This window comes from Podarcis filfolensis (assembly GCF_964270895.1).
Source record: "Podarcis filfolensis genome assembly, chromosome: 5".
NCBI classification, from domain to species: Eukaryota; Metazoa; Chordata; class Lepidosauria; order Squamata; family Lacertidae; genus Podarcis; species Podarcis filfolensis.
Window position 1 is genome coordinate 56,073,722 of NC_139608.1, and position 27,256 is coordinate 56,100,977.

The window sequence follows — 27,256 nt, forward strand, 5'->3', positions numbered from 1 at the left end:
GTAGTCTAAACAGGCTGTTACATTCATCACTTATCTGCCCCTTCACTAATCTCCTCTTCAAATATTATGTGTTTTTTTAAAGCTGCTATGTAAGGTATTTATATACTCCCTCCCTCCCTCCCCCCCCCTCTCTCTCTCTCTCTGTGTGTGTGTGTGTGTGTGTGTTTATGTTAATGTTATTGACCATGCCATGGGACACATAGGAATCATTATCATCATTCATTATCTCATTCATGAATTCCATCCTATGAGACATCCCAGAGTAATTTACAATGTAATAGAACAATGGCATATATAAAAACAGCAATATCATTTGCATATATAAAAGCATACATATAAATCAGAATAACACCACTTATATTAAATTAATTTGAATCCAATACAGATGCTAAGTCTCCACTTAGCAGGTTGTCTTCAAATGGGAAAGAAAGGACAATAGAGAAGGCACTGCTAAACATGTTGCTAACACATATTTTTTCCTATTATGTGAAGTAGCTCTAAATTAGTGGAAAAGGAGGACCCAAACAAGGAAAACTAAGCAGAATCTGGCATATATAAATACATTTAAGCATCCTAATTATGGCTTCTATAACAATTACTAATTGACTTCCTGCTAGAAAAGGATAGTGACAGGAGCCAGACTGTCCCTGCCAGTTTTTCTTTTTAAAGTATGCGTGCGTATGATAGAGTTGTATAAATTATCTTGTCAGCTACTCAGCACTCTTACTGAACAGTTCCATAAAGTGCTGCTGTTGCCACCTGAACTGAACAGTTTTGCATACTACTGAAAGTCATCCACTTCCTATGAGTATCCACCCCACCTCCTTGCCATCCAGAAAAGAGTTTTTCTGCTTTGTTTTTTTAAAGCAAAAATAGTCTTTTTTAAAATTAATTAATTAATTAATTTGGTTTTCAGATTAAAGTTTTACAATCACATATCCAACATACAACGTAAAGGCAAGATTCCAAAGAATCTCCTGGACTTCCCTCCTCCCATTTGTGGGTCCTATTAATCATTTCCAATTCCAAGGTGCCGAGGTCCCTTCAGCCCCCCCCCCCCCGTAAAATATTTGAGGGAGCCGGGCCCCCCAAAGTTAATGGGCATTGCCATTCAAATGGGGGGGTATGCCGTGTCTTGTGATTGATTATGTGGGGCAGGGCTTACTTTGCCCCCCCAATATTTTACTCAGGTTGGCAGCCCTGAGCAGTGCCCTCTGTGATGCCAAAATTCAGTGTCCCCCTGTACCTCTCCTTCCAGTCTACATCATAGTTGTGGCACTCCCAAGGCTCTGCAGCCTGTATGGCCGAACCGGTTACGCTCCCCTAAATCCTTCTCTGATTTGATCTGTATTGGAAAGTGGAAGGGACAGAACACATCTAAGCTAGGGATGGGAAATGTTTTTCAGCCTGAGCTTTCCTCATGAGGAACCTTCTGAGAGCCACATGCCAACAATGGGCAGTCCAGAGGCAGAATTGTGCAGAACAGTGGATATGACTCTTGCCTCACAAATGTCAGAGGTTACCAGACATGCACATATTTCCACCCAGGCAAACTGGAATCAAGGACACATTCCAGTCAGGAGTGGGTGGAGCAGGGTTGGTTAGGGATGGGGCCTGGTGAAGAGTTACAAGGGCTGGATAGTGATGCCTGGAGGGCCACATTTGGTTCTTAGGCCTGAGGCTCCCAAGGGCTGATCTAAGTCACCTGTAGAAGCTGCTATGTAGAAGATGTACGCTTGCTGTTTTGTTACTTTTGACATTCCATGTGTTTTTGCCTTATCATTTTTCTTTCCCCCAAAGCAACTGTTGTATAGAGAATGAAGACTTTCGATCAAAGTGATTCTGCTTAAGTAATTGGTTTCAATAATTAAGCAGATTTTTTAAAATGTAATCAATTCTATTTAATTTTTCATTATTCATGAGTTTCAGATGTCTCCAGAGAATTTAAACTCCCAAATTGACTTTGTAGCAAGAGATTATAAGGTTGACCAATTTGGAACTTTGTCTGGGTGATAGAGGCAGTATTGGTAATTAGATAGATGAACCTGATCTTTCCCTGTTCACTATAAAAGGATAGTGGAGTGAGCTATGCCATCGCTGTCTTTTTTCTTTCTTGTCATTTTAAGGATATGCCACTGAGCTATATGAATATCTGTACTGTATAAAAATTATGTAGCAGCTTTCACTGCAAAAATAATTAGGACAAAAGCTTATGATTTCCTGATGAGGTTGTTCTTTATGTTTTAAAGTCATAGTTTTAGTTAGTGTATTGACACTGAATTTAACTTTCCAAATGCAAGACAATCAGTAGGACAACCTCATAACTCACAATGTTTCTGTTTCCTGTCTATGATGTCATAAAGCTCCATGTTGGTCATAGCAATGAAATGAATATTAAACAAGCTGTTTCTGGCTGAGCTGAAGGTCAAGCCACTGTTAATCTGGTTTCAAATATTTTGTGTGTTTTTAAATAGTCCAGCTGCTCTTTTGGGCAACATAATAATAGATTTTATGCAAATATTTTGCATTTTGGCATAATCTTTTAAGACAATTAATAAACTAACAATATAATAAAGCAATTATTTCCACATTTAACCAAAACAAGAAGTAAAGAATATAGGTTTTGATATTTTCTCTAACAAAGGGTCTTGTTGGAGAACAAGTATGACTGGCACAAATTCATCTGGAGATGCTTTTGTCATCTTTGGAATGTCTATGGCAGGACAAGCTGTGTGAACTGAATGTTTGCCTGCTACAAAGCTGTTAAAGTCATGGGGCCTCTGTCTGTTAAATGTGTCAAGCAGAATGATCAGCACTTGGTTTATTGGAAATAGAACTCATATACTCCTATAACTTTTCATTAAGTGAAATGTAATATAATATTGTAGGTAATCTTAGCTATCTTAGAATGAATTACCTGAATTATTCCAATATATACCTTATCCTGAACTTAATGGAACATAGTGTAGTGTGTCTTAATACCTTTATGAGAAAAGGAAAGTGTACAGAGCATAGGATTAGTGATGGTGTGAATTTGGAATATGAACTCGCCTCGTTTGGAAAGCCAAAACCCATTACAAACCAGACCCAGGCCTTTCAAGGATCAGCTGGTAATGAAATTCATCCTTGCTACCTGCTGGCTCCCTTTGCCAGTATTTTAATCCACTTTCAAAGCAAAAAGGTTATTCTTGGAAAGGGGAGTAACTTATGGTAGGGAGGGCTCACTAGAGACAGTACTGGTCATTCTGACACTCAGGATTGTATTTTTTTGCCCAAGGCATTAGAATTTGTAAGTTCTTTTGCTTCCTTCACTGAATTTTGGGGAGAGTAAATAACAAGTTCCCCAGCTTGTTATTTCCTGCTGGGGAACATAGGATTACCGACTTGGGCTCTCTATACTTGTCTCCCTCCCCCGTCAGTTCTCTGGCAGCCTCCAATTCCCTGACATCCACCCCCAAGTCTAAGGGTTTGTTGTTGTTTAGTCGTTTAGTCGTGTCCGACTCTTCGTGACCCCATGGACCAGAGCACGCCAGACACTCCTGTCTTCCACTGCCTCCCGCAGTTTGGTCAGACTCATGTTTGTCGCTTCAAGAACACTGTCCAACCATCTCGTCCTCTGTCGTCCCCTTCTCCTTATGCCCTCCATCTTTCCCAACATCAGGGTCTTTTCCAGGGAGTCTTCTCTTCTCATGAGGTGGCCAAAGTATTGGAGCCTCAGCTTCACGATCTGTCCTTCCAGTGAGCACCCAGGGCTAATTTCCTTAAGAATGGATGCGTTTGATCTTCTTGCAGTCCATGGGACTCTTGAGAGTCTCCTCCAGCACCATAATTCAAAAGCATCAATTCTTCGGCGATCAGCCTTCTTTATGGTCCAGCTCTCACTTCCATACATTACTACTGGGAAAACCATGCCTTTAACTATACGGACCTTTGTTGGCAAGGTGATGTCTCTGCTTTTTAATATGCTGTCTAGGTCTAAGGGTTTACATTATGTCTATTGACTAATTATTTTTACTTTTTTAAAGGAACATAATTTTAAGCACCGAGAAAGTAATATTTCCACTATACAGTACTTGCTAAAATGGTCACTAAGGACAGGCTGACAGAAATATGGAATGCTTTATGAAATTTGTTTGTCATCCTTGTGCTGGGGCCACGCTAATCTTCTGTGTATTTTTCCAATTTTTCTATAGATTACTTGCATTTATAAAATGTAAGACATGTTTGATTGGTTGCTTAACTAATACACTTGTTTAAAAGATGTGAACCTGCAGATACTGAAAAGAAGTCATTGTTCCTTGTGTGTGACCAAAGGGTGGTTATGCAGGATGGGGCCTTCTTGGTAGTGGTGCTGAGACTTTAGAATTCCCTCCCTGGGGAGATACACCTTGCTGCTTTTTTGATGGCATACAGATTCCAAGTTAAAACTATCCTCTTTAAAAGCCATTTATGAGAAAGTTATTTAAAAATTAAGTTGTATGTTGCTGCTGTTTTGTATTTGCTATGTGGACTTACTGTTACCTGTTACAATTTTATTTCTTGGAGGTTATCGCTTACTTATTCTCAACTATCTTGTGGATATTTTGTGATCGAAAGGAAAGATATAAATATTCCACAAAAACAAGTAAATGCTTAGGGTGTGCAAACTTTTGTCACAGCAGCTGAAGTCCATAGATACAATGCAAAATTGTTTTACAGTTCTGTTTATTGTATTGCTGCAAAGTGGGGGAAGGTACAAAAGAACAAATAACACAGTGATTGCCCTACAGCAGTGTTCCCCAACCTTGGGCCTCCAGCTGTTTTTGGACTACAACTCCCATCATCCCTCGCTAGCAAGACCAGTGGTCAAGGATGATGGGAATTGTAGTCCAAAAATAGCTGGAGGCCCAAGGTTGGGGGACACTGCCCTACAGTGCTTATGCAGTCCTAGCCATATTCCTGTTTGAATCAAGATAAGTATCAGACATGTGAAATGATGTAATTCATTTGTAGGAAGACATTCCATCTCAAAACCACGCCCTCCAGTTGTAGTTGTACGCCATGTGAGCCACCACAATATTCACCTTAGTTGGGACTTGGAAGAACAGCGAAAAGGTCCTCAGGAACAATGGTTAAAATTTTCAGTTGAAGAAGAGGACACAAAGTTGCATAAATATGGTCTAATTTATACGTAAGTGAAGTTGTGCTGCCCCCCCCCCCCGAAATAATTTGAAAGCTTGGATAACAAAGCTGACATACTTAACATAAATCAGTGGTTCTGAAAATGGTCTTTATGGTTGTAGGTATAACAAGAGTATATCAATACTTTTATGCATTGCAGACTCTTCCCCTAAATCTGTACATCTCAGTGGAGCAAGTACCACTCAAATGACTTGAAAGGGGAAGGTTCTGTAATCATGGAATCAAATCATTGATGGGTCTGACTTGTTGCTGTTGGATCCCGAGTGTGGACCACATGACCCTTCTTCATCCAGTAGTTCTCTTGTTGCTTTTTGTGGCTAAAGCATAACTCCTTCACTATTTTACTCTTGTTTCTTTTCTTCTAACTTTATGATTTAATTTGTAAAAAGTTTTCTTAATTGTTGAAAAAGTCAGTACATTAAACGATAAAATTGATCTTCCTCTTGATTTTCGGGGGAAAACAGTTTTATTATCAGTTACATTGAGCATTTGGAGAGGTGGTTTATGTGTTGTAAAAGTAAAATAAATAAATTGACTGCAGTGCTACATAAGCTACCAGTGGTCCCCTGACTGCTCTGATGTTTGCTCTGAGACATCATACGTTCTGTTGTCATCAGAAAATTTCTATGTAGAGTTTGTCACTAGGTGGCAGAATTAGACTGTTTGAATACTACCTATTTCATCATATGTCAAGCTACATATCTTGTACTATAAACAGTACTTTAAAATTTAAAGCATTCTGAGCGTTTTAGGAAACAATCTCTTTACAGTGTCAGACAGCTTATAAGGATTTTTGCTTTTTAGTTAAAGCAGTAGCACATGGCAAAGTAATGGTAATTCTGATAGACATTTTTTGGTATTCCAAATATTATATGAAGACATTAAATTAAAATATTCAAACCTGAACTTTTGCCCTTGAAAAATGTGCTGGGAAGTATATATTTGATGACATTTATGTAGATGTTCTAGTTCTTGTTTTTGAAGACCTGAAGTCCTTGGGTGATATCCAGCATAAGTCATACTCAGAGTAGACCAATTGAAATGGTAGATTTCACAGAGTCTACTCTGAGTATGACAGATATTGGCTATCACCCTCTCTTTCCTTTTGGGTTTTAAAGTATGTACAGTTTAGGTATTCATGTAGGCTTGAGAAAACTTTGGATTTCTTTGTGCAGTTAGGGCAAATGAATTTGCAGATGGATTCACAGTGACACAACAATAATGTGTATTTAAAAAGAACAATTTTGGCACATATTTCCCATCTATGCGGATGGGTTTTTTCCCCAGTGACCTTCATATATTCACAGTAACAGGTGTTTGGTAGTCAGTTTTTAGTACTATTTGTATTTTTTTTTATTATTTTTTAGAGTTAGTCTTGTATAAACAAAACATTTGAAAATGATTAAAAAAATATTTTCTGGGGGGAAATAACATTACTCTGTTTTAGGGGATATGCTCAACAGCATGTGGTGGAAGGTCTTGAACCTAGAACAACCTACAGATTTCGACTTAAAGTGACAGATCCTTCAGGGGAGTCCGCTTACAGTACACCTGTTTGTGTAACCACAACAAGTAAGTTGGCAATTCATTGTTAATTCTAAGTATGCACAATATAAATTTGATTTCTACCCAATGAAAATAGCTATTAAATGGAAAGCAGAAGTTTATTAAGTAAATTTAACATGCAGCACTGCTCTCAATTAAGCATTTTTATGCAGTATCTTATTTGGGATAAATTTTAGACCTTTTGCATTTGCTATTTCTCACTGTTATCTGAAGTGGGGAAAAACCCTTATCTTAAAATGTTTGCTTGCTTTTTTGATGTTGTCTTCTCGCTATTCAGTCCTTGGCTGCCCAAATTAGAAAACAGGACAAGAAACCTCATCGGTTTCATAAAGTCTCCATGCTCTTTAATGAACTGAACTAGGCATCCAGACAGTATTGATTATTTAGGAATTCAATCTGCAAAAATATTCTCTGTGGTGATCCCACAATGAATCACTACATCTGGGTGGCTAGCTAAAATCCAGCCATTAGGAACAACATGTACCACTTTGTGTCCTTTTGAAGATACGTATCTAGTAAGAAGCGTGCTTCTTGGCAGCAGAACTGCTTGTCCTGGGAGTTAAGAATGGAGTGTTGTATATTCCAGTCCCCAAGAAATCCATGCACCTCTCCACACTCCCTGAGTTGGGAGTAAATTATCCTGTTGAAATCAATAGACTTCTGTATTGTATCAAATAGGTCCAAAGCCAAGAGCTTGCAACTGATTCACCGATTTCCCATTGTGCGCTAGCCCATGGTGAGCTATCCTAGAACATTTTAGTGAAAGTATGGCTGAATCCCTTTGCCATTGCTTCCTGTGTAACCACCAGAAGCCATTAGACTTTAGCATCTTAATATAACATGCTCACATTTGTCCAAAGGCCGCCATTCCTGAATTGAAACCTTGTTCTGAAAGCAGTGTGAGTTTTCAGGGTGGGGGGGGGCGGGATCTGGGAAATAATCCTATGAAAATTAGGGTAAACATTTCAGTTTGCATTGGAAAAAATTCTGATACCTAGAGAGTGATCTAATTGAGCATGCTTATTTTATTTACATTCAGTTAACAAAGCAAAACACTTTGAATGTACGAAGCTTGCCAAATATTGTATCAGCAATTGGCATCCATTTGTTGTTACTAATGCGTTTATGAAATGGAAAATTTTCCTCAGGAAAAGAAAGCATTGGAAAGAATTCTGCCCGTCATTATCTAGAAATATGTTATGTGTTTGGCATGTTCATAGTTCATTTTAATATTGCACTTCATATAATGTTTGCTTTCCAAATAGCATAATGGATTTGGATAAAAATCTGAATTGTAAAACCAGGATTTTCCTATACAATGCACAGCTTTATTATATGTAAATATTCAAATCCATTCATATTCATATTTCATAGCTTCGTTGTTTTAATGTGCATGTTAGGAATATGCACATTAAAACAAAATGTCTCTTTTGGTTTAGCATTTGCATTCAGCTGGAAAAAGCCTTCATAAATCAGAATGCAAGTACTTTGAAAAAGGGTGTGATGCTGCTTCTTTTTTTCCTCAGGTAAAATACAAGAAAGTCCTGTTTAAATGAGGCGTGCAATTTTAATCAATTGGTCCCTAAAATAGAAAGACAAACAGCTGCTGCCTGTTAATTGGAGAATGTCTTCACCAATGAGTTCATCATTTATTCAGTTTTCAATAGAGCCTTCAGTTCCATAAATAAAATTCTTATAGCCACATTAGAATACATTGCTCTGTTCATCTGCAACCCAGTACCATTTTTTGAAGGATTTATTTCAGAAGACAAAAGCATGACCTTCACCTATCCAGATTCCTTTTGTTTATCCAGTAATCACATTTATTGTGTGGACACAATTTTAATGAGTAACTATGTCAACCTTAAGCTTCTTGTCTGAAAGTTTTATGTACTTCATATATTTTTTAATATAACTTCAAAGAAAGAATGATTGTACATTTTAAATTGTTTCTCTTAGCTTTTGGTTCTTTTAATTATTTGCTCCTACACACCCAAAGAATTGTTTTTGAGAACTGTCATACAGGTAAACTATGGGAGCAGCATGTCCTTAATAGAAAAGATCTCCTCAAAGACATAATAAAGGGCTATAAACATAAATTGAAATAAAAGCATACACCTATTTTGTTCAAATGCATTATTCATACAGCAACCCCAATATTATTATCCACTCCATATTGCAAATGGTGGGGAACGCATTAGAACTAATAGGTTGCCTAAGCCCTAAAGCTACCTCAGAAGTTTGTGATTGAGGTGAGATTTGAAGCAGGGATTTCCTCACTAACACCTTTTGCTACTCCCCCCCTTTTTTTTTTGCAATGCAGAGACTCAACAGTGTGCACAATATTTTAGATGTTGTCACTATTCATGAATGTTTATTTGAGAGATGGTGTCCAGGTTTTAAAAATAAATAAACAATCGTCTGGGTTTTTTGTGTGTGTTTTTTTAAAAAAAAAACAGATTTCAAAGTCACCTTTGAAACATTTCATCTTTCTGCTAAACAGTGTTAAAAGGTCTATTGTTTAATTTAGGAACCTGGGAGGTGTCCAGGTGCTGTTCTGAAAAATGTGAAACCTAGTTATTTGACAGCATTTTAATAGCTGACAGAGTGCCAGCAAAACAGTTTTTTATCCATCCTGCTTTCATGCATTGTTTTCTTCAGGTGAACCAATGAGTGGAGACCATCTCCATCGTGCTGTTAGCAGAAATGATGTAGATCAAGTCCTTACTATTCTTAAAGGAAGGTGAGAAATGATTCACCTTTTAAAATCTTCATATCTATGTAATAATGAGTGAAAGATAATGACAGTTGCATGACAAATTGTTCTCTGACTTAAGGTGTCATTTTTCCTGTCTCCTAAATATTAAAGTTAAGCTTATATGTTAAGCTCAACGTGATAGATTTCTAATTGCAAATTATGCTGTTACAGAAATGGGTGCTAATATGTATATGTGTGTGTGTGTGTGTGTGTGTGTGTGTGTATATAGAGAGAGAGAGAGAGAGGCACGCATGCACACACACACAGACACATATGATAACATTGACCCCTGTGTGTAAGTAGAAGGCAGGCATTCTATATAACTGACAATTCCCTTTCCTAGTGACAGCACTAGTGAGAGCCAGTGTGGTGTAGTGGTTAAGAGAGGTAGTCTCGTAATCTGAGGAACCGGGTTCGCTTCCCCGCTCCTCCACATGCAGCTGCTGGGTGACCTTGGGCAAGTCACACTTCTTTGAAGTCTCTCAGCCTCACTCACCTCACAGAGTGTTTGTTGTGGGGGAGGAAGGGAAAGGAGAATGTTAGCCGCTTTGAGACTCCTTCGGGTAGTGATAAAGCGGAATATCAAATCCAAACTCTTCTACTCTATCAGAAAATGCCATTGCAAAAGGTCCTCAATCCTTGGGAATGATTTTTCAGGGAATTTAGAGGTTGATATCAGAAATGGAAGCATAAAAGTACCCTTTCATGGGAAAAAAACATACTGTGCTTCTTGGATCTAGGCCATATAATTCTTTTAAGTTATGAAAGGCAGTGATGATCCATGAAGTATGCTGAGGAGCACTAATCAAGGCAGACTCGGTGCTCTTGTTGTTGGGCACTGCAAGGTGAGCAGCAAAAACATGAAGATTACTATATGAGCATTGTGCAGCTGCTGACTGGCCAGTGCATGGTGTAAATTGTGGGCCATGATGTAAGTGGCCCAGTCTACTTGCTTGTCAGCAGGTCATAACTGCAGGGTGCTGACCTAGTAGGTTCATAGCTTCCTGCCATCTTGCAGTGCCTATAAGTAAGAACACTGTGCCCCCACCACCTCCATTGGGACACAGTGGTGGCAACTTTAATGGATCCTTACCACTGATGAATAGGCAGAATATGCACCTACGTACGTTGAGAAACATTGGAGAAGAACTGTAGAGATGGAAATGTTTGAAATGATAACGAGTCTACTTTTTTCTTTTTTGAAAAGGCAAGTGGTGGTAGATACACTCAATAAACTAGGATTTACAGCGTTGATGGTTGCTTCACAAAAAGGATATACTAGGTAGTATTGTAATATTTCTTTTACCTTTCTTGTATGAGACTCTGTACAGATCAGAATATTCAGATATAGTTCTCATTAGTTTTGTGGTTTGGGGTGTGTGTGATATGAAGTTGCCATTATCTGCTTGAAATTCAGGGACAGCTGATTGATGACCCATTGTAATATCTAATCGCAAACCAATTTTATCTGGCCCTCCACTGACTACCTAATCCCTCCCCCAGCAAAAAAAATAAGTAACAAGATTCCCCACTTCAAATTCCTCTCGCTCTCTTTCATATTGTATGCATTATATGTATTTATACATATTATATGTACTGCTATGCCTGGGCATATATGATTCATAACTGTGAATGTTTGACTAGACAGCAACAATTTTATTATTGGGTATTGGAATCACTGACAGAACAGTAGCCTTCAAAACTGCAGAAGGTGACCACCTCTCCTTTCAGATGTATTAATTTTGGGATCCCCCCCCCATTCATTCCTTAAATACTATTTTATAGCTACAGGCCTGAAACTGATAATTTATTTAGTGTTCAGAGTACACCACAGTGCAATGATTCTTTGTTTTGTAGACTGAGAGCTAAGACTGAAGAACAGTGACTTGCTCTTGCTCAAAATTACCTAGTTAATTATAAACAAAGTTTGGCTTCAAACCAGAATTTTGTACAGTACTCTAGTCAATGGATCACATCAACTTTATATTCTAGACTGGGATAACTTGCTGCAGCAGTTGCTATTGTTTATAGTTGTATTGACTTACAAGTCAAGCTGTTAGTTGATAAATAATTTCAGTGTGGTATATGAATTTGCACATGGTTTGAAGACAGTGGTCAGTATGCCACATAACAATTTCTTACTATAGCAGCCATCAAAATTGGCACCCTAACTGAATATTCTTTATATGTCCTGGCAAGCTGCTAGTTGCTGAAAAATAATATAATGCAAATGTTTTCTATCTAGACTTGCACAGATTTTGGTAGAAAATGGAGCAGATGTGAACCGGAAGAATGCCAGTGGGAAAGACAGGTAATAAATGCAGTACATTGCCTCATCAGATAACATGGCGGATGTTGATATTGTGGACTTAAAAAGTATATTTCATGTAAACCTGTGTCCATGAGGGAGAAAATTTCACTGGGATACTGTCTGCATCAGTAATAATGCCTTAACTGATGCTGATCTGAAACGGAATTCTTAATTTTGCAGCTTTTGTTCCCCGGCTGTTGTTGATACTTTGAGGCCTGGGCAACACAATGCTGCCATTCTCCCACCACCTGTAGGCAATGGCAGCAGTACATACATAGCTTAGCCCAGGCATCACTAACCTTCGGCCCTCTAGATGTTTTGGACTACAATTCCCATCATCCGTGACCGCTGGTCCTGTTAGCTAGGGATCATGGGAAATGTAGGCCAAAACATCTGGAGGGCCGCAGGTTGGGGATGCCAGGCTTAGCCTAACATTCTGTATCGGAGCTTGACATCATTTCTCTACTACATGGTCCTTGATGGTGATGGGAAACACAACATGACATGGATGGAGGAGCATGGGTGCAACATTTGTGAACAGCAACAAAAAAAAAGCAGATTAAAATTATTATTTTGTGGGGAGGGATTGGTTTTAGAGCTCATAAACCCTCAATTTTGACCCATGTGTGGCACTTCAATTTTCCTTGGAATGAATGATAGCCATTAATTTAAATGGCAGAAAGTAAAGGTATGCATTCAGAGGCACACACGGACTAGGCTGAGACTGATAACTGAAATGAGAACCAAGTTTCTCTCTTCTCAGGTGTTGCAGATTGCAGCCCATTTATAATGGGAGTGATGGTTGTGACAGCCTCTACTGACACTACTCTGATTTGGGTTCTGTTTCTTGGTTTGTTTGTTTGTTTTTTACAATCAAATGGTATATATAAGTTTATGAAATAAATATGAAAATAAATTATTAAATTGGTTATAACAGTGTATGACATTTTAAAAACTGCATATATTTTTTAATAATAATAATAATAATAATAATAATAATAATAATAATAATAATAAATTATTTGTATCCTGCCCTCCCCAGCCCGAAGCCGGGCTATATATATATAGCATGAGATATATTTGCATTTCCATTATTTAGTGGATTGTACTTTTGCCATTCTATGAAGCTTGTTAAAATTTGTTTTAGTTGTTTGTTTCCTTAAATACCACTTTTGTATGCAAAGGGCCATTGTGCTCTTTCCCAAATATTCAGTCTGTTTAGTGCATGCAACACTCTTACTGACCAGGAAGGACTTTAAAGTAGTAAAGTAAGCCAACAGATAAATATAATTTTGGACAACCAGTCAAATTAGCAAGTGAACCGTGTTCATCAGCCAGCAGAATGAACTTCTGCTCAATGGGACTTCCTTTTTCTCTCCTTCAAACAAATGCAGGTAGAAGCCCCCTTTAGACCTTCCGCTTTCAGCCTGAGAAGGTCAGGGACTCAGCAAGCAGGGATGGGGTTATAGGGAGTATGGTTGGCATACACCCTATCCAGGCAGAATGTCCAACCAGGGCTAGTTACTCATTTTATGGCCCAAATCAATAATAGTGTCTGTTAGGTTTCCCCAAGTGTTTAATAAACAACAAGGTGTTCCACTCTGTTTTTTTAAAAAATAATTTCTGACAGAATTATTTGATAAATAAAGTTATTTTACTATCTCTTCAAGACATGTCCTTATCAGAGCCTTTCCTGGACCACCTCTAGCCTCAACTCGCTGCTGATCAGTTGACATATCACCTACTAATTACTAACTTTTCATTTGCTAGCACTTTGTCTTTCATATCTGTTTTGGCAGTCTAATGTCAATCCTAAACTATTCGGGCAGTTTCTGGTTCTGGCATTTGGTGTGGATTGTACTATGTTGAGAGTACCATGTTGAAAGTATCAGCAGTATATATAAAAGAATCTTCCTGAACACAAAAGTATGGTGATTTTCTAAAAGTAAATTTGTCCAAAGCCTCCAAAAAGGAGTCTAGACAAATCAGAGGAAAATACAGAATTACAGCAGTTAGGTGTCAGCATATGAGCAGCAGCAAGAAATAAGATACAATAACCCATAGAATAACAATACAATTTTTTAATAACTTGGTCTATGAGCCGGTAACTTCTAGTATTACTTAGATATCTACACAAAATCATGCAAGTTTTCTTCCCGATGTTATCTTAAGTTAATCTGAAAGGCCTGCTTTTAAAGGTGTTTCATAAGTGGTACTAGATGTCCCTGGTAATGTTGGCTGATGTCTGTGGTTGGGAAATCGTAAATCTTACACTGAAGTCAATATGTTGTGTCTTCAGTTGATGTCTAGGATTTTGTTCTCTATGGAAATATTAAAATGAAGTAATGTCTCAAAAGATTCAACAGAATCCTCAGTGATACACACTGAACTGCAGATGTTAGCAGTTACTAGGAAAATGTTCTTTTGGTTTTTTCTTTGGCTATTTTTGCTAACCCCAGTTATACATTTCACAAAAGCCCTTATTTTATATATATAAAGGCTTCTTTTACAATTATCAGCCCATTTTGTCCATCTGGACAATTGGATATTGTGTTTTGGTATTGTACTACCATTTCCTTTTAGCACTGTGAATAAGTTCTTCTAATATCTTGTTTACATATACTTTATGTAGGCTTCAATTTTACTAGTAATATAATAGTGATTATATCAGTGGTCATATAACATAGCAATATACAGTCATAAAATTGTGTTTAACAGAAAATCAACCAACTTAGAAGAGTATTTAGACTAAGGTGTGGCTCACTTAAACAGTACTTAATTTTCAGTTCTATAAACTGCAAAATAACAATGTTTTATGTTACTTTAATAAGTAGTGTTTTTTGTTTCTTAGTTTAATGATAGCTTGTTATGCTGGTCACCTGGACATTGCTAAGTATCTCAGATCCCAGGGAGCTTCTTGGTTATCCAGAGATCTTGGGGGATGTACAGCTATGCACTGGGCTGCTGACGGAGGACATGTCGATGTTATTGAGTGGATGGTCAAGGATGGTTGTCAGGTATGGTGTTCATCTGTATACTTTGAAGAAGTTTATCAGATGTGTACATGCCACTGTATATAGGTGTGCTGTTAATCATTATGGAATGCTGCACCAGTTGTTGCCATGATTTCAAGGTTATGAAGAAATTGCATTACCTGCTTTAAAAAGCTTGTATATACCGCGACTTTAATAGTCATTGGTTATTGTATTTGAAACTAATCTTGTTTACGTAAGAGGATACTTCGTGGAATAGATTCAAATGACCAAATAAATATATTCTAGGATTGAAAAAAAGTACAAATTTTGGTTGAATCCAGTGTGTGCCTGAGTGAAAGACACTTGTGCAATGTGACTTTCCCATCCTGTCCTCCCCACTGTGATCTTCTGTGCTCCCCACAAAGCTATCCACTCTGACAAGCTGCTTCTATACTATTTTTTATCATTTCCACTGTATTCCTCTGTGCCACATCCTTTCCTAAGGATTTTCCAGCCCTCAGGAGAGGCATTTGAAAGGCCCAGAGGACTGCAATGAAGAATGGAGGGCTTGAGCTTGTTTGGAGGTTCTAGCAGGGGAGCGCAGCTATCGTATACCCTTGACCGAAGAACGGTACACTCCTTCTATCTGGGATGGTTGTCCTCTTCCACTGAGCGCGCAGCTTCATGAGGGACGCACATGGAGCGGTGAGGGAGGAAGGGGGACACCTGCCTAGACAGCCAGATCAGCTGAATCAACCCTGGCAATCAATGGGGTGACAGATATCGCAGCCAGATCGCCCTCACATCAAACATACTCTATCTATTTTCCAAAGTTTGGTGAATTCTGATCGTGTGACCCATTTGTTCTTGGTAGATAAAGGCGAACTTTCCCCTGTTGTCGGAGTCACCAACAAGATGATCCCTGAAATAATTTTTAAAAACCAGGAAAAGGAAGTTCAATTGAATATATACATTATTGGATTGTATCCAGTACTGTTTTTCATGGGCAGGGTGGGCTTCTTCTCATACAATAGGACTCTACCTCCCTATCTCTACCCCCCTGCAGCTTCCTGTATACCCTGAAAATCTGCTCTGGAGTGTTGGGAACCCTCTGGGACAGAATTTTAGGGTATTGGGGAACTGCAGTCGAGTAAAGTGAGTGGAAGTCTGCTTGTACAATACTTGATTCTACCCAGTGTATTGGAAGAACTAATAAATTAGGAATTATAATACAAAATGAACATCAAATATTATGTTAGAGTCAATTTGAAAAACACAAACACACAAATTATAAGTGCAACACCTGCAAATGTAACAGGGAAATAAATGTAAATTGTAAGTTAAAAATATGGAATGAATGGGCATTATCTTGACCAATAATGCTACCACTGCTGTTGCTATTACTACACTTTTATCAGCAGCATGCTGTGCACTCTGCAGATAACAGTAATGACACCCTCCTTGCCAAGAAGTGTTCAATCAAAATAAAATGGAGAGGATGAAACTGAAAAGCAAAGCTGTATTAAGGCCAGTGAAATAAGACTGAATTTGGTTACCTGGCGGAAGAAGGCCCTGACAATGTCAAGTGGTCTAGGAATGATTTTATGGAAGGAATAGATTTTGAAGTGGGAGAATGAATTGGGCTGATATATAGAAAGGGCTAAGGAGGCTGCTCCAGGCATCGAGAACTGCACAGCATGAGAAATAAATTTCTGGAACAAGCAGGAAAGAGTGATGCTGAAGATAGGTAATAAGCTCAGCAAGTATTCAACAGAACAGAAATCTTGTCAATTTTCATTGAATTCATGTTTCAAGTATCAGAAGAACATCCTTTCTTTGACAGATTGATCCTAAAGACACAGGCTTGGAGTGGACTCCGCTGATGAGACTATGTGCAATAACAGGAAAAGCAGATGTGGCCACAACTTTACTAGACGCTGGAGCTGATGTGAATGCAAAAGATAAGGATGGCAAGACACCTCTCATGGTATGCTCTGCTGCTAAGCAGTGTGCTGGGATATTTTGGAATACACTTTGCAGCCTCATGGAAAAGTGCTGTGTGAAAAGCAACTCCAAATCCAGAGTTCTCCTTTTTGTACACTTTCCCCCAATATTTTTGTAGTTCACTAGGGTTTATATACACTATACGTTGTGGTTTTTGTGGTGCAAGTCTCCAATAAAAAAACACAACTGTGTAAAAAGCATATGTTAGTGAGAAGTGTGCACAAAAATATATATTTGTGAGAAAAATGCACACAAATGCTTTATATTAAGGAAAATTGCTGGCAAACGTGTATATTAGGTTAAATGCACCAAAATGTACTCAAATTTTCACAGACATATGCAGAAATGAGGTGAACTGAAGAATGGAAAAAATAAGAAACTGAAATCAACAGGTTCATCCACTCCTGCCACTAACACAATGTGGGGCTGCATTAGACTTTCTGCTAGGGGTCTGCACAACAGTCCATGGAACTGCACTAATACATACATACTCAAACTTTTGTCTGCTCTTAGAAAGGTCTTTTGAACTTACTTGTATACTATAGAATGAGGCAGCTAGATGCTTTGCTCTCAAAGATCTGTAATGTATGAAACTGAGTTATTAATCCTGCCTGTTCCCTTCAACAAGGTTGTGCTGGTATAATTTGGGTTTGGGTGTGAAGCTTGTTTACCTGGTTGTCTGTTTATCTGAGAACTACCTGCTCATTCCGCCAGTTTTCTTCTGCAATGTGAAACATTTTGATAAGGCGGTGTGTCAAGAGGTCTACTTAAGAAAGGCTTCTAGGTACTAGTGCTCCATACTATTCCCTGCCCCATGGAATATATTATGGAAAGCCTTTCTTGCACAGATGACAAGTCCTTTTTCATTCCCTACTAATTTTGCCCACAGAATGCAGTGGCTGTGCTAGAAGCCTTTTTACCTGTATTGGGATGACAGGAGGATTTGCAAAGTAACACTTCACTTCCCCTTTGATTTCTCTTATTAAGGCACTTTATCTCACAATCTCCTTTCTGGTTTGGTGCATGAAATGAAGTACGTAGTCTGAGCAAATTCAAATGTTTCTTTAATAGGATGAGCCCTCTTATTCCTTCATACTTGGAAATTCATCTTTCTGAAGTACTGCATTTGTATTTGTAGATTCTATAAAGATCAAAATGCTCTGTTAACATTTTCATTCCAGTCAGCACACAGAGTGAGCGAGCAAGTACTTCTCTACCTTTACAAACAGGTGTTTGGGATGATATTTTAATGATCTGTAGAAGCAGGTGTATTATCGCCAAGCTCTAATGGCTAATATTCAGATCCTTCATGTAAAGGCAGACTTCAATGCTGCAGTAGAGGATGGAGATCGTCAGAACTCCAGGAGAGCCTACAGAAGTTCAACATACTGAAGCAGTGCACAAATGACTTGTAGCAAATGACTCAACTATCACTGCTCCTATATGCAAAATTCTGGTCAGGATTATATAGCTTAAGATCACCACATACACTGTTTTACTATTTATGCAAGGCATCTATATACCACTTAATCATTAGCATTGCTAAGCAGTGTGCATAAACCTAAACTAGACGGAGAATATAATGATAAAAATTCATCGTAAAACTGAACACAACCCCTGTGGGTTGCATTCAGCTAAGTCTTACTCAGTCAGCCCTTTGAAATTAAAATAGTCATGTCTATTAACTTAGGTGGATCTACTCTGAGTGGGACTTGCATTTAATACCACCTCTGATATTCAGTGGTGTAAATGTAAGTTGTTTCAGTTGTACACTACTATAAATGTGTTGTGCAAAATACACTCGGGGTGCTATGACTGATGGCAGCTTCTTGTTAAGTGCACAGATTCACCCCCATGCAATGGTTTGTAAGGCCCTTAGATCTTGAGTTCCGGCTGCTAGGACATGTTTGGCCTAGCTTTTGAAAGCTATTTAATAAGTTTGGCATACTTGTAGTTGGTTGATGATAACATTGTCAAGAGAATATTTAAATATAGTCAACAAAATTAAAAATAAATAAAGCACAGACCCTAGCTGTCAGGAGTATGGGCCAACCCAGCCCTCTGTTAACATTCTAGCTGCTCTTATTCTAAAATACACACAGCTATGTGGCTGTCAGATACGTTTGTGTGTATCTCAGTACCAGAAATGAAGCTGCATTTGTTACATTCCTTCTAAAAGTGATACCATGCCTCATAGAAGTGGTAGTAGCTTTGACAATTACTTCTCATCAGTTGGAGGTTGCTCAAACAGTAACTTTCAGAGTTGGAACACAACGGTGTTTGGAGTTTATTTTCAAATTTGGGATGGTGTTCTGATATTGAGTAATCTTTGCATTGTGTCAGTAGGTAATGTGTTGGCTTTCATTGAAGAAAAAGGTGCCAATTTTTCTTTTCTCCAAAATATTTCCAATAAGAGAACAAGTTTATTTTATGCAAACACCCAACTATATATATCGTTTCCCCCTAATTTTATATATATACATTTTGCATATATAATTTCCCCCTAATCTTACTTCCAGGTGGCAGCATTAAATAACCATGAAGAATTGGTAGCATTACTTCTAGAAAGAGGAGCAGATCCTGATGTCAAAAATGAGGTAATAGCAGTAAGAGTAGCTTTTTCAGTACCTGTTTTACACACACATCACAGAACTGTTTAAAATAACAAAATTAACTTTTGGGGGGGGATTTTTTTTTCAGTTTGGCAAAGGTGCCCTGGAAATGGCTAGAGGCATGAACAGACAGGTATGGATATCTTTTACTTGAACTCTTCTCCTGATTTCTATTCTTTAAGCATTTTATCCTCATTTGCTATTTTTCTTTTTTTTTTTTAGAGTGTGGTTTCAATAATAGAAGAAAGGAAAAGACAATTAAGTAATGTGAACGTGGATTCTTCCGCATCCTCTGCCACAATTGTGTGAAGCAGACAATTTGAAGCCTAATCTTACCTACGAAGGAGGTCAGGCCACAAGGACTAAATCCTAGTTGTTTTCCTTTTTCCTAATTAGCTGTTACACACTCTTGGGTGCCTTGATTAAAATGCTAACTTTGCTTCTCCAGCATTTTTCTCTGGCGTTTAAATTCATCTACATTTTAGCAGCATTATTTTCTAATTATGGTCAGTTTTTACAGTGATCCTATTTTTTGCTCTTCTGTCCTCTTGTTCTCATGCTAGCAGCTGTTCCTGTTTCATGCCCTTAAGTAGTAGCAGTCACTGACTTTAAGGGCAAAACTAGAACATGCCATAAATTATCATGTAGTTTGCTGTAGAATGCATGGCTTCTCAATAAATAAATAGGTGGCATAGTAATAGTAGTAGTAGTAGTAGTAATAATAATAATTAATAATTAATTTTTATTTATACCCTGCCCTCCCCAGCCAAGGCAGGGCTCAGGGCAGCTAACAAGCAATAATAAAAACAAGTTGAATGAATACAACTTAAAATACAACATTAAAATATTGAAACATTAAAATAATAAAATGCAGCTTCATCACAGGAGGAGAAAGGAAAAAGAAAAAAGAAAAGGGGGGGGGAGGGAATCAAATTGGCTCCAAGCCAAAGGCCAGGCGGAACAACTCTGTCTTACAGGCCCTGCAGAAAGAAATCAGATCCTGCAGGGCCCTGGTCTCATGAGGCAGAGCGTTCCACCAGGCTGGAGCCAGTGTTGAAAAGGCCCTGGCTCTGGTTGAAGCTAATCTAACTTCCTTAGGGTCTGGGACCACTAGGGTGTTGCTATTTATGGATCTTGAGGCTCTCTGTGGGACATACCAGGAGAGGCGGTCTCGTAGGTACAAGGGTCCTTGGCCGTGATGTAGTAGGCCAAATGGCCAGGGCGGGGGAATGGAGAACAGGATTGGGAGCACAACATAGGAGGTGGGGCTTAGCGCTTTGTCTCTGCCATGGCCCTAGTGGGAGTTGCGTGCATGCGCGTACTCTCTCACTCTCTCTCTCTCTCTCTCTCGTGATTCACAATGGGGAAAATCTCCCGTTATGACCAATGGTAGCTTTACTCCCAACAATATGATGATCCCATTTTGACTCCCCCCCAACAGTTATATATTAAAAAACAAAAATCCCAAGGATGCCTGGGCATACTATGTAATAAAATAATTACATCTAGCTTGACTCCAATGCTAAGTTCTTCGGATGTCCTTGTGCAGTGTAACTGGTTTTTGTAGAGCAGAAAGTAGGTAGCAAGATAATTGGGAGAGGGCAAAATGAGCTACTGTCCATGGAGTGGCATTCTGCCACAGAGACCCTGAATTCCTAAGGCTTGTGCTGCCACACTAAAGGAATGACTCCTTGCAAATACAGAATGGATTTTATGCAATACTTGGAAAAGTGTGAGTTCAAAGTGATGGAACAAATGCCATTAAGGACTTTATATGCCAATAGTATATTGAACTTGGTCTGGTAAGAAATTGGTATTTGTCCAAGTTTCCTGGCCACCTCATAGATGCACAGCAAGCTGCTCATTAAAATCAGATTCTCTCAGAGTAATTGTACATGCAATTACTGCAGTTTTAGTTCGGAACATAAACACACATGAAAGAATTCAGAATGTTAGTTCGTGAGGATAGTGAAACAAGCTGGTTCAAATGGCTCAGTTAGTTAGAGCATGGTGCTGATAACACCAAGGTTGCAGATTTGATCCCCATATGGGAAAGCTGCATATTCCTGCATTCCTGCATATTCTTGCATTGCACGGGGTTGGACTAGATGGTTCTCAGGGTCCCTTCCAACGCTACAGTTTTATGATTCTAAATGACAAAAAGCTGGACAGAATAACAGAAAATCCATTCTAGAAACACTGTTTTATGTGAGTTAGAGTCTAACCTTTCTGAGCAGCACAAGACTTATGATGACATCAGAACCATCAACATAGCTTTTTAAAATAATAATAATAATAATAATAATAATAATAATAATAATAATAATAATATGATTGACGCTGTACTTGCTTGCAGTAAGTACACAAGTTGGAGGAAATCAACTTTTTTGGGAAGTATGTGTGTATAGGATTGCAGTCTTAATAGCACATTCAGGAGAATCTTATGAGATGATTATTTTCAATGTTCCCCGTTCTTTGCAAACAAAATAAATCGTCCCATACCTGGTCAACAAAGTATTCAAAGTTTTATTTCCTCAATAAATTATTCCATTTTCAAAACCTTTTAATAATTGCAGAAAACACAAATCAGTACATAACTAAGGATGTATTTACTGTTTATTTAATACAGAATACTTAATAGTGAATAGATTGTCCTGCTATTGAAACATGTTTGTAGGCTCTTAACATGTTACTGCAATAATCATTACAAAAAAGTGTATAAAAGTAAGGCAAACTGTTACACAGTGCATTATGTAGAAAGTTTTAGCAAACTGACATTTAACTGAAAGCATTATAAAGGTATGGTTCATAAAAATTAATGGCCTATGTCACTCTAATATTCATATATAGTGTGCTAAATGGTTTACAATTAACAGTCTTATCACCACAGTCTTAAAAACATCACATGGAAGAAAGTCCCACTGAATGCAGCTAATGGAACTTAACTTCCATGAAAGTGTATCAAGGATCAGGTTATCAGCAGTTAAAATATCAGTTGCTACTCTTAATGCAAAGAGTGATAGCACCTTTTGTTCAGAGTCAGTCCTGATGGCAATTCACATTGCATTTTATATGCCTGCTTCATGCTAAAAGAGATACCTAAATGTAAAGTATAACAGAAGAATAAATGGACTGAAATGTCTTTCCTTCCCAGGATGATACAGGAAATTGTTTACTTGCATTATCTTGAGTAATAAAGACTATTTATTACATTGGCACAGTTACCCTGTGATGATGATTGCATGTGATTACAACTTAGAAGGGATATTCAAATCAGATTTATTTAAGGGCTGTATACCCCACGTTTTAACAGCTTCCCAGGCTGGCTTACCAGGTAAGTTCATTTGGTGTTTTTTTCCATTGATGCATTAACAAATTTATTATATTATGATGTATCAGGAAATGTAAATCAAATCGTAGAATTCCAAGAACATTTTTGTTACATTAAAAAACCTACTATAAACGGCAATAGTTAAATGCAAAAATATGTCATATGTGCCTGATTAAACCTGCAACATAACTAATTTTGCACCTTAATTCACTCTGAGTGTGCAATGAGAGCTTATTTAGAAGCTAAACTAACTTGAGGAAGAAGCATATCTGATGGTTTAAGGTGGGGTGGTTAACCTGTGGGCCTCCACTTCTTGATGGACTACAACTCCCTCCATCCTTGACCATGCTGACTGGGACTAATGTAGTTCAACAATAGCTGCAGGGCCACAGGTCAACTAGCCCTAATTTAGGGGCTCTTGACTCATATTGATTTCACAGTCAAATTAATTATGTAAATATTCAATGGATCTTGAAGCACATGGAATTCTCAGTTTTATATAAGCAAAATTCAAAATTATGAACAAGGAGGGATGTGGAAGAGAACTTGGGATTTCTGTTCACTTAAACAACAGTATTGATACAGTAATATTTAATTACAGTACTTAACATTTATCTAGCATTCAAAACACTCAGTGTAGTTTGGGTAATTCCTATAGGGCTGTTCCCCAAACCCTCCCTACATTGAGGGCTTAAGTTGATTAGAAGTGCCTTGCCTAAGGCTGCCTAAGAAGCTTGTGACTGAGGTGATGTTTGATTTGGAGCTCAGGGATTATGCAATGACAGGTCAGAATCAGCAGCTTCTGAAACAACTTTGGGCATCTCTGTTTGGAGTAATGTAAGCAAGACCCTACCAGTGAGACAAAGATCAGGACTGAGGAGAGAATTAGTTATCATTATACTAAGAAATATACAAAGGTTTCAATGAACTGAAAGGGGCTCTGGTCTGTTTCAACACCTGCTCAAAATCTGTTCTGTTGTGTCTTGTAATGGTTCAAAGTAATTTAACTTTTACCAGCATTTTATAAAATGTTGGTAAACCACAACTAAAACTATTGGCCACAATCTAGCACTGAGAGCATGCAGCTGGCCTGTGTTGGGGCTGGGGGAGTCTTTCCCTTCCCCTGGCTCATCCAGAATTGCAAATAAGCAAGCTGCAGTAAAGCAGCAAGTGTTATGAAACACTTAGCAGATTTCTTTAGGTAATACCTAGGATCTGACTGATCACAGTGCAGGAAAGTAATGTATATCTTGGTAAGACTGGCCAGTGAACTTTTCCTTTTGCCATTTTACTATAATGACTTTTGCTTATTTGCTTGAGTCAGCTGCTGCTCTTTTGCTCTATGGTTTGCCTGCTCTGTTAATGGCATACCCTAGTCTTAGGACAGGGAGTTAAAGTAGAAAAGGCATCTAGGTTCGTCCAAGTCAATATTTTGTGATTGCTCTGTGAGAACAATGTCTAATATTTGAGAATTCACAAAATCATTCTAAACTATGTTACTCAAAAAATTAACAGATTATTTTCATCATTGAATCATTCCTGGGTTTATCTGCTATGTCATCCATGTTTACAAGTTGTGGTTACCAATGCTTGTATGAACCGAAACTGTGTAGCAATGATCACTTTCCTCCCTCCACCACGAGACACACACAGAGAGAATACTATTCGACTTTGCAGGGAAAATAATAGCTTCTTGGTTGGCAAGTCAGTCACTGAAGCAGACTTTACTTTGTAGGAGAATAATCAACTTTCCTTTGAGACATAATAGTTTTTACCTATTTTTTCTGGATTGCTTCCTGATTTTGTTAGGAGGACTACAATGCATGCAAATCAAGTGGCCTAAGGTTTCATAATACAGGTAAATCGAGAAGCAGCCCTAGCAAAGTGACTGAGCACATGCTCTATATACAAAATGTTCCTGGTTCAGTTGAAATTATCTGGAAGAAGGGCTGGGAAAGGTCCTGAAGTAATTGCTGCCAGTCAGAACAAGGAGTCCTGGGCCCAGTGGTATGACTTGGTATAAGCAGCTCTTTATGTCATTATATGACACATAAATCTCAGCTCACTGAAATCTATTGTGCATATTAAAGTCGAGAAAGAATATCGTGTTTGCCATTGAAGTGTGCTTCCCCAATCCAATATTTTTTCCCAAATCACGTCAGAAGCTCCCTGACATGAAATGGTTTTCCTTTCAGCCGAATGTGCCAGCCCATAGGGACAAAAGAAATGTGCACAGTACTAACATTGACAGCGATATGAAAGCTTTTTCTGTGCACTGAATTTCATATGGATTTGTATCAGGGTGATGGCTTGTAGACCAGAGAAATTTAAATCTGTTTAACATTATAATGTTAAATATATTTTTATCAAAATAAATTCTGTGCTTTAAAGAGAATGTAGGTTCATGTGTGCACAGTACTGTTATTGACAGTAATATTAGTGACTAAGCCATCACAGATTAATCACCACAGATAGGAAAATTCTATTGCACAATATCAATTCTGTTGCAGAATATCAAGTGAAATACCTTTCATCAGAGACAATTCATACATTTGGCTGAGAGTGAAGAACTGGTAAGTGATGATACATCAAGTGGAAAACATGTATGTGTGAATCAGCCTTAACATGTATGAGTTAAACAATTTAACTCCACTGAAAAGCAGTGGGCCTTCAGGGCTCCACTGACTGCCTTTGGTTTCACTGGAGTGAAAGCATACATGACCTTATCTAATAACGCAAAATTGTTTGAAAGCTGCAGCTGCTGCTTTAAAATGCTTAATTAATTAATTAGATCTCTGATCCACTCTTTACCAGTATATCTTAGGAAAGGTTACCACTTGAACACACCGTGTGTTGCTTCTCCTTGCTGACTCCACAACAAGAGGTTCCCCTTGCTCACATCACAATAAGAGGTTTAAATGCATTTTCTAGTGTGGGAAGCTGATAGATACAAAAACAGCCCGAGAAAGCAAGCTGCCATGAAATTCAGGAGAAACCTAGTGTTTGCTGAAGGCTAATAAACATAAGTATTTGCATTCAGCTTTGAAGTAATCTTGCCTATTTAAAAGGTATGTTACAATCCTTTGTGGAAATATTATGACTGTTTTGTATTATGTGCTGACTAGCATATTGTATCTTTAGTCCTGACATATACTATTTATATGGCCTCACCTATCTCTCTGGTTAAAAAGATACTTATGCATGACTAGTTTTAACATGATGGGGATGCACATTAAAATGCAAATTGCATTGAAGATTTGCAGTGTAAATATATGAGAGCAACAGTCAGTTACAAATTCTGATGCATGTTTTGATGCTCTTTACCCAGCAAATGATAAACATAGGGAAGAAATAGGGAAGAGCACCTACAGATCCACATGGTGATATGCATTTAAAGCCTACCAATCTGATTTCCATTTTGCACATGCAGTGGTATATAGTGTGAACTGAAATAGGCAGAGGAGGATCATGTCCCTCATGTGAAACCACCTGCCTTTTGTAAAGCACAGAGTGTTCATTGATTGAACAGTTCAGTTTTTAAATAGTATTGCTTTAGCTCTTTCATGATCAGGAATAGAAAAAAATAATGTAGTGATGAAAAAGGGAATTTACAAACCCCAGCATCCTTTACGGCAATCACGCCCAAGGATTTTATTCCTGCTAAATAAAATAAAATGCTACTTTAGTAATAATCAAGTTGGGGTTTCCTATTAATGGCAGTCAAACGAAACAACATGCAGTGAAGAAGTAAGATGCTGTTAGAAAAATAAACTACTCAAGATGCATGAAAGGTAATTTAAAGAGCCCCAACAGCACCTGCCTTTCATTTAAAATGAAATGCCAAATCCTATCTTTAAAAAGTTGAGTGCTACCATCATCAGCAACTCTCCTCATTTAGCATAAATGTTACATTGACATTTTCCAGAATGTCTTATTGTGTAATTACTGATACTATAATTTATATCATATGCAAGCTTCAGGAGCAAAACTGTTTTCTGTGGATTCTTTTTTGCTTTATTGGTTTTGTTTGTGATGTGGATATATTTTATTTGCTTTGTTCATAAGCATGACTGTGTGGTTGCCTAGTTACAGGGCAAAGTAATTGAGAAAGTTAAATTACTTACTGGAAAAAGACAAAAGGTCTTCAAGTTCTGTTTCTCTGTCTGAAGAAGCACAGACACTTTGGATATTAGCACACTACATAGGCAAGAGTAATGGCCAAAGGTCCAGGTGCTGGAAATAGTTGTATAGTGTGGAACAAATAATTTGCCAACTTTATGTTCCTATGAAAGAGAATATGTAAGCTGATTTTCTTTTGCAGGGGTTGAAATGAGAGTATCACCAATATCAACTGTGGTATTGGTTCAATACTGGTAAAAGGGAGGGAGAAAGGAGAATAAAGCTAGTTCTAATTGACTATTATGAATATGGCAGGGGTTTTCCCCATAAATATGCTGAGCTGTAGGTGGAATGGAGTCCATGTCTGGATTCCCAGTTCTATCTGGGCCATCCCAGTTA

At 38.0% G+C, this 27,256-nt stretch overlaps 1 protein-coding gene across 6 annotated transcripts in view; it reads left to right on the forward strand.

Annotated features, from left to right (window-relative positions):
* FANK1 (fibronectin type III and ankyrin repeat domains 1) overlaps positions 1–27,256 on the forward strand; it is a 36,534-nt gene that overhangs the window by 5,766 nt on the left and 3,512 nt on the right. For 2 of the 6 annotated variants that reach the window (XM_083617061.1, XM_083617059.1), the window contains exons 2-11: positions 4,993–5,170; positions 6,629–6,753; positions 9,409–9,490; positions 10,713–10,787; positions 11,751–11,816; positions 14,668–14,833; positions 16,635–16,778; positions 19,315–19,392; positions 19,496–19,540; positions 19,630–19,854. In XM_083617061.1, the coding sequence (XP_083473187.1) occupies positions 4,993–5,170; positions 6,629–6,753; positions 9,409–9,490; positions 10,713–10,787; positions 11,751–11,816; positions 14,668–14,833; positions 16,635–16,778; positions 19,315–19,392; positions 19,496–19,540; positions 19,630–19,716 (1,046 nt within the window). In that variant the 3' untranslated portion in view covers positions 19,717–19,854. Of the gene's footprint in view, positions 1–4,992; positions 5,171–6,628; positions 6,754–9,408; positions 9,491–10,712; positions 10,788–11,750; positions 11,817–14,667; positions 14,834–16,634; positions 16,779–19,314; positions 19,393–19,495; positions 19,541–19,629; positions 19,855–22,720; positions 25,175–25,248; positions 26,306–27,256 lie in introns of those variants that run through there. The other 4 variants (XR_014548929.1, XR_014548928.1, XM_083617062.1 and 1 more) reach the window with 4 other exon arrangements.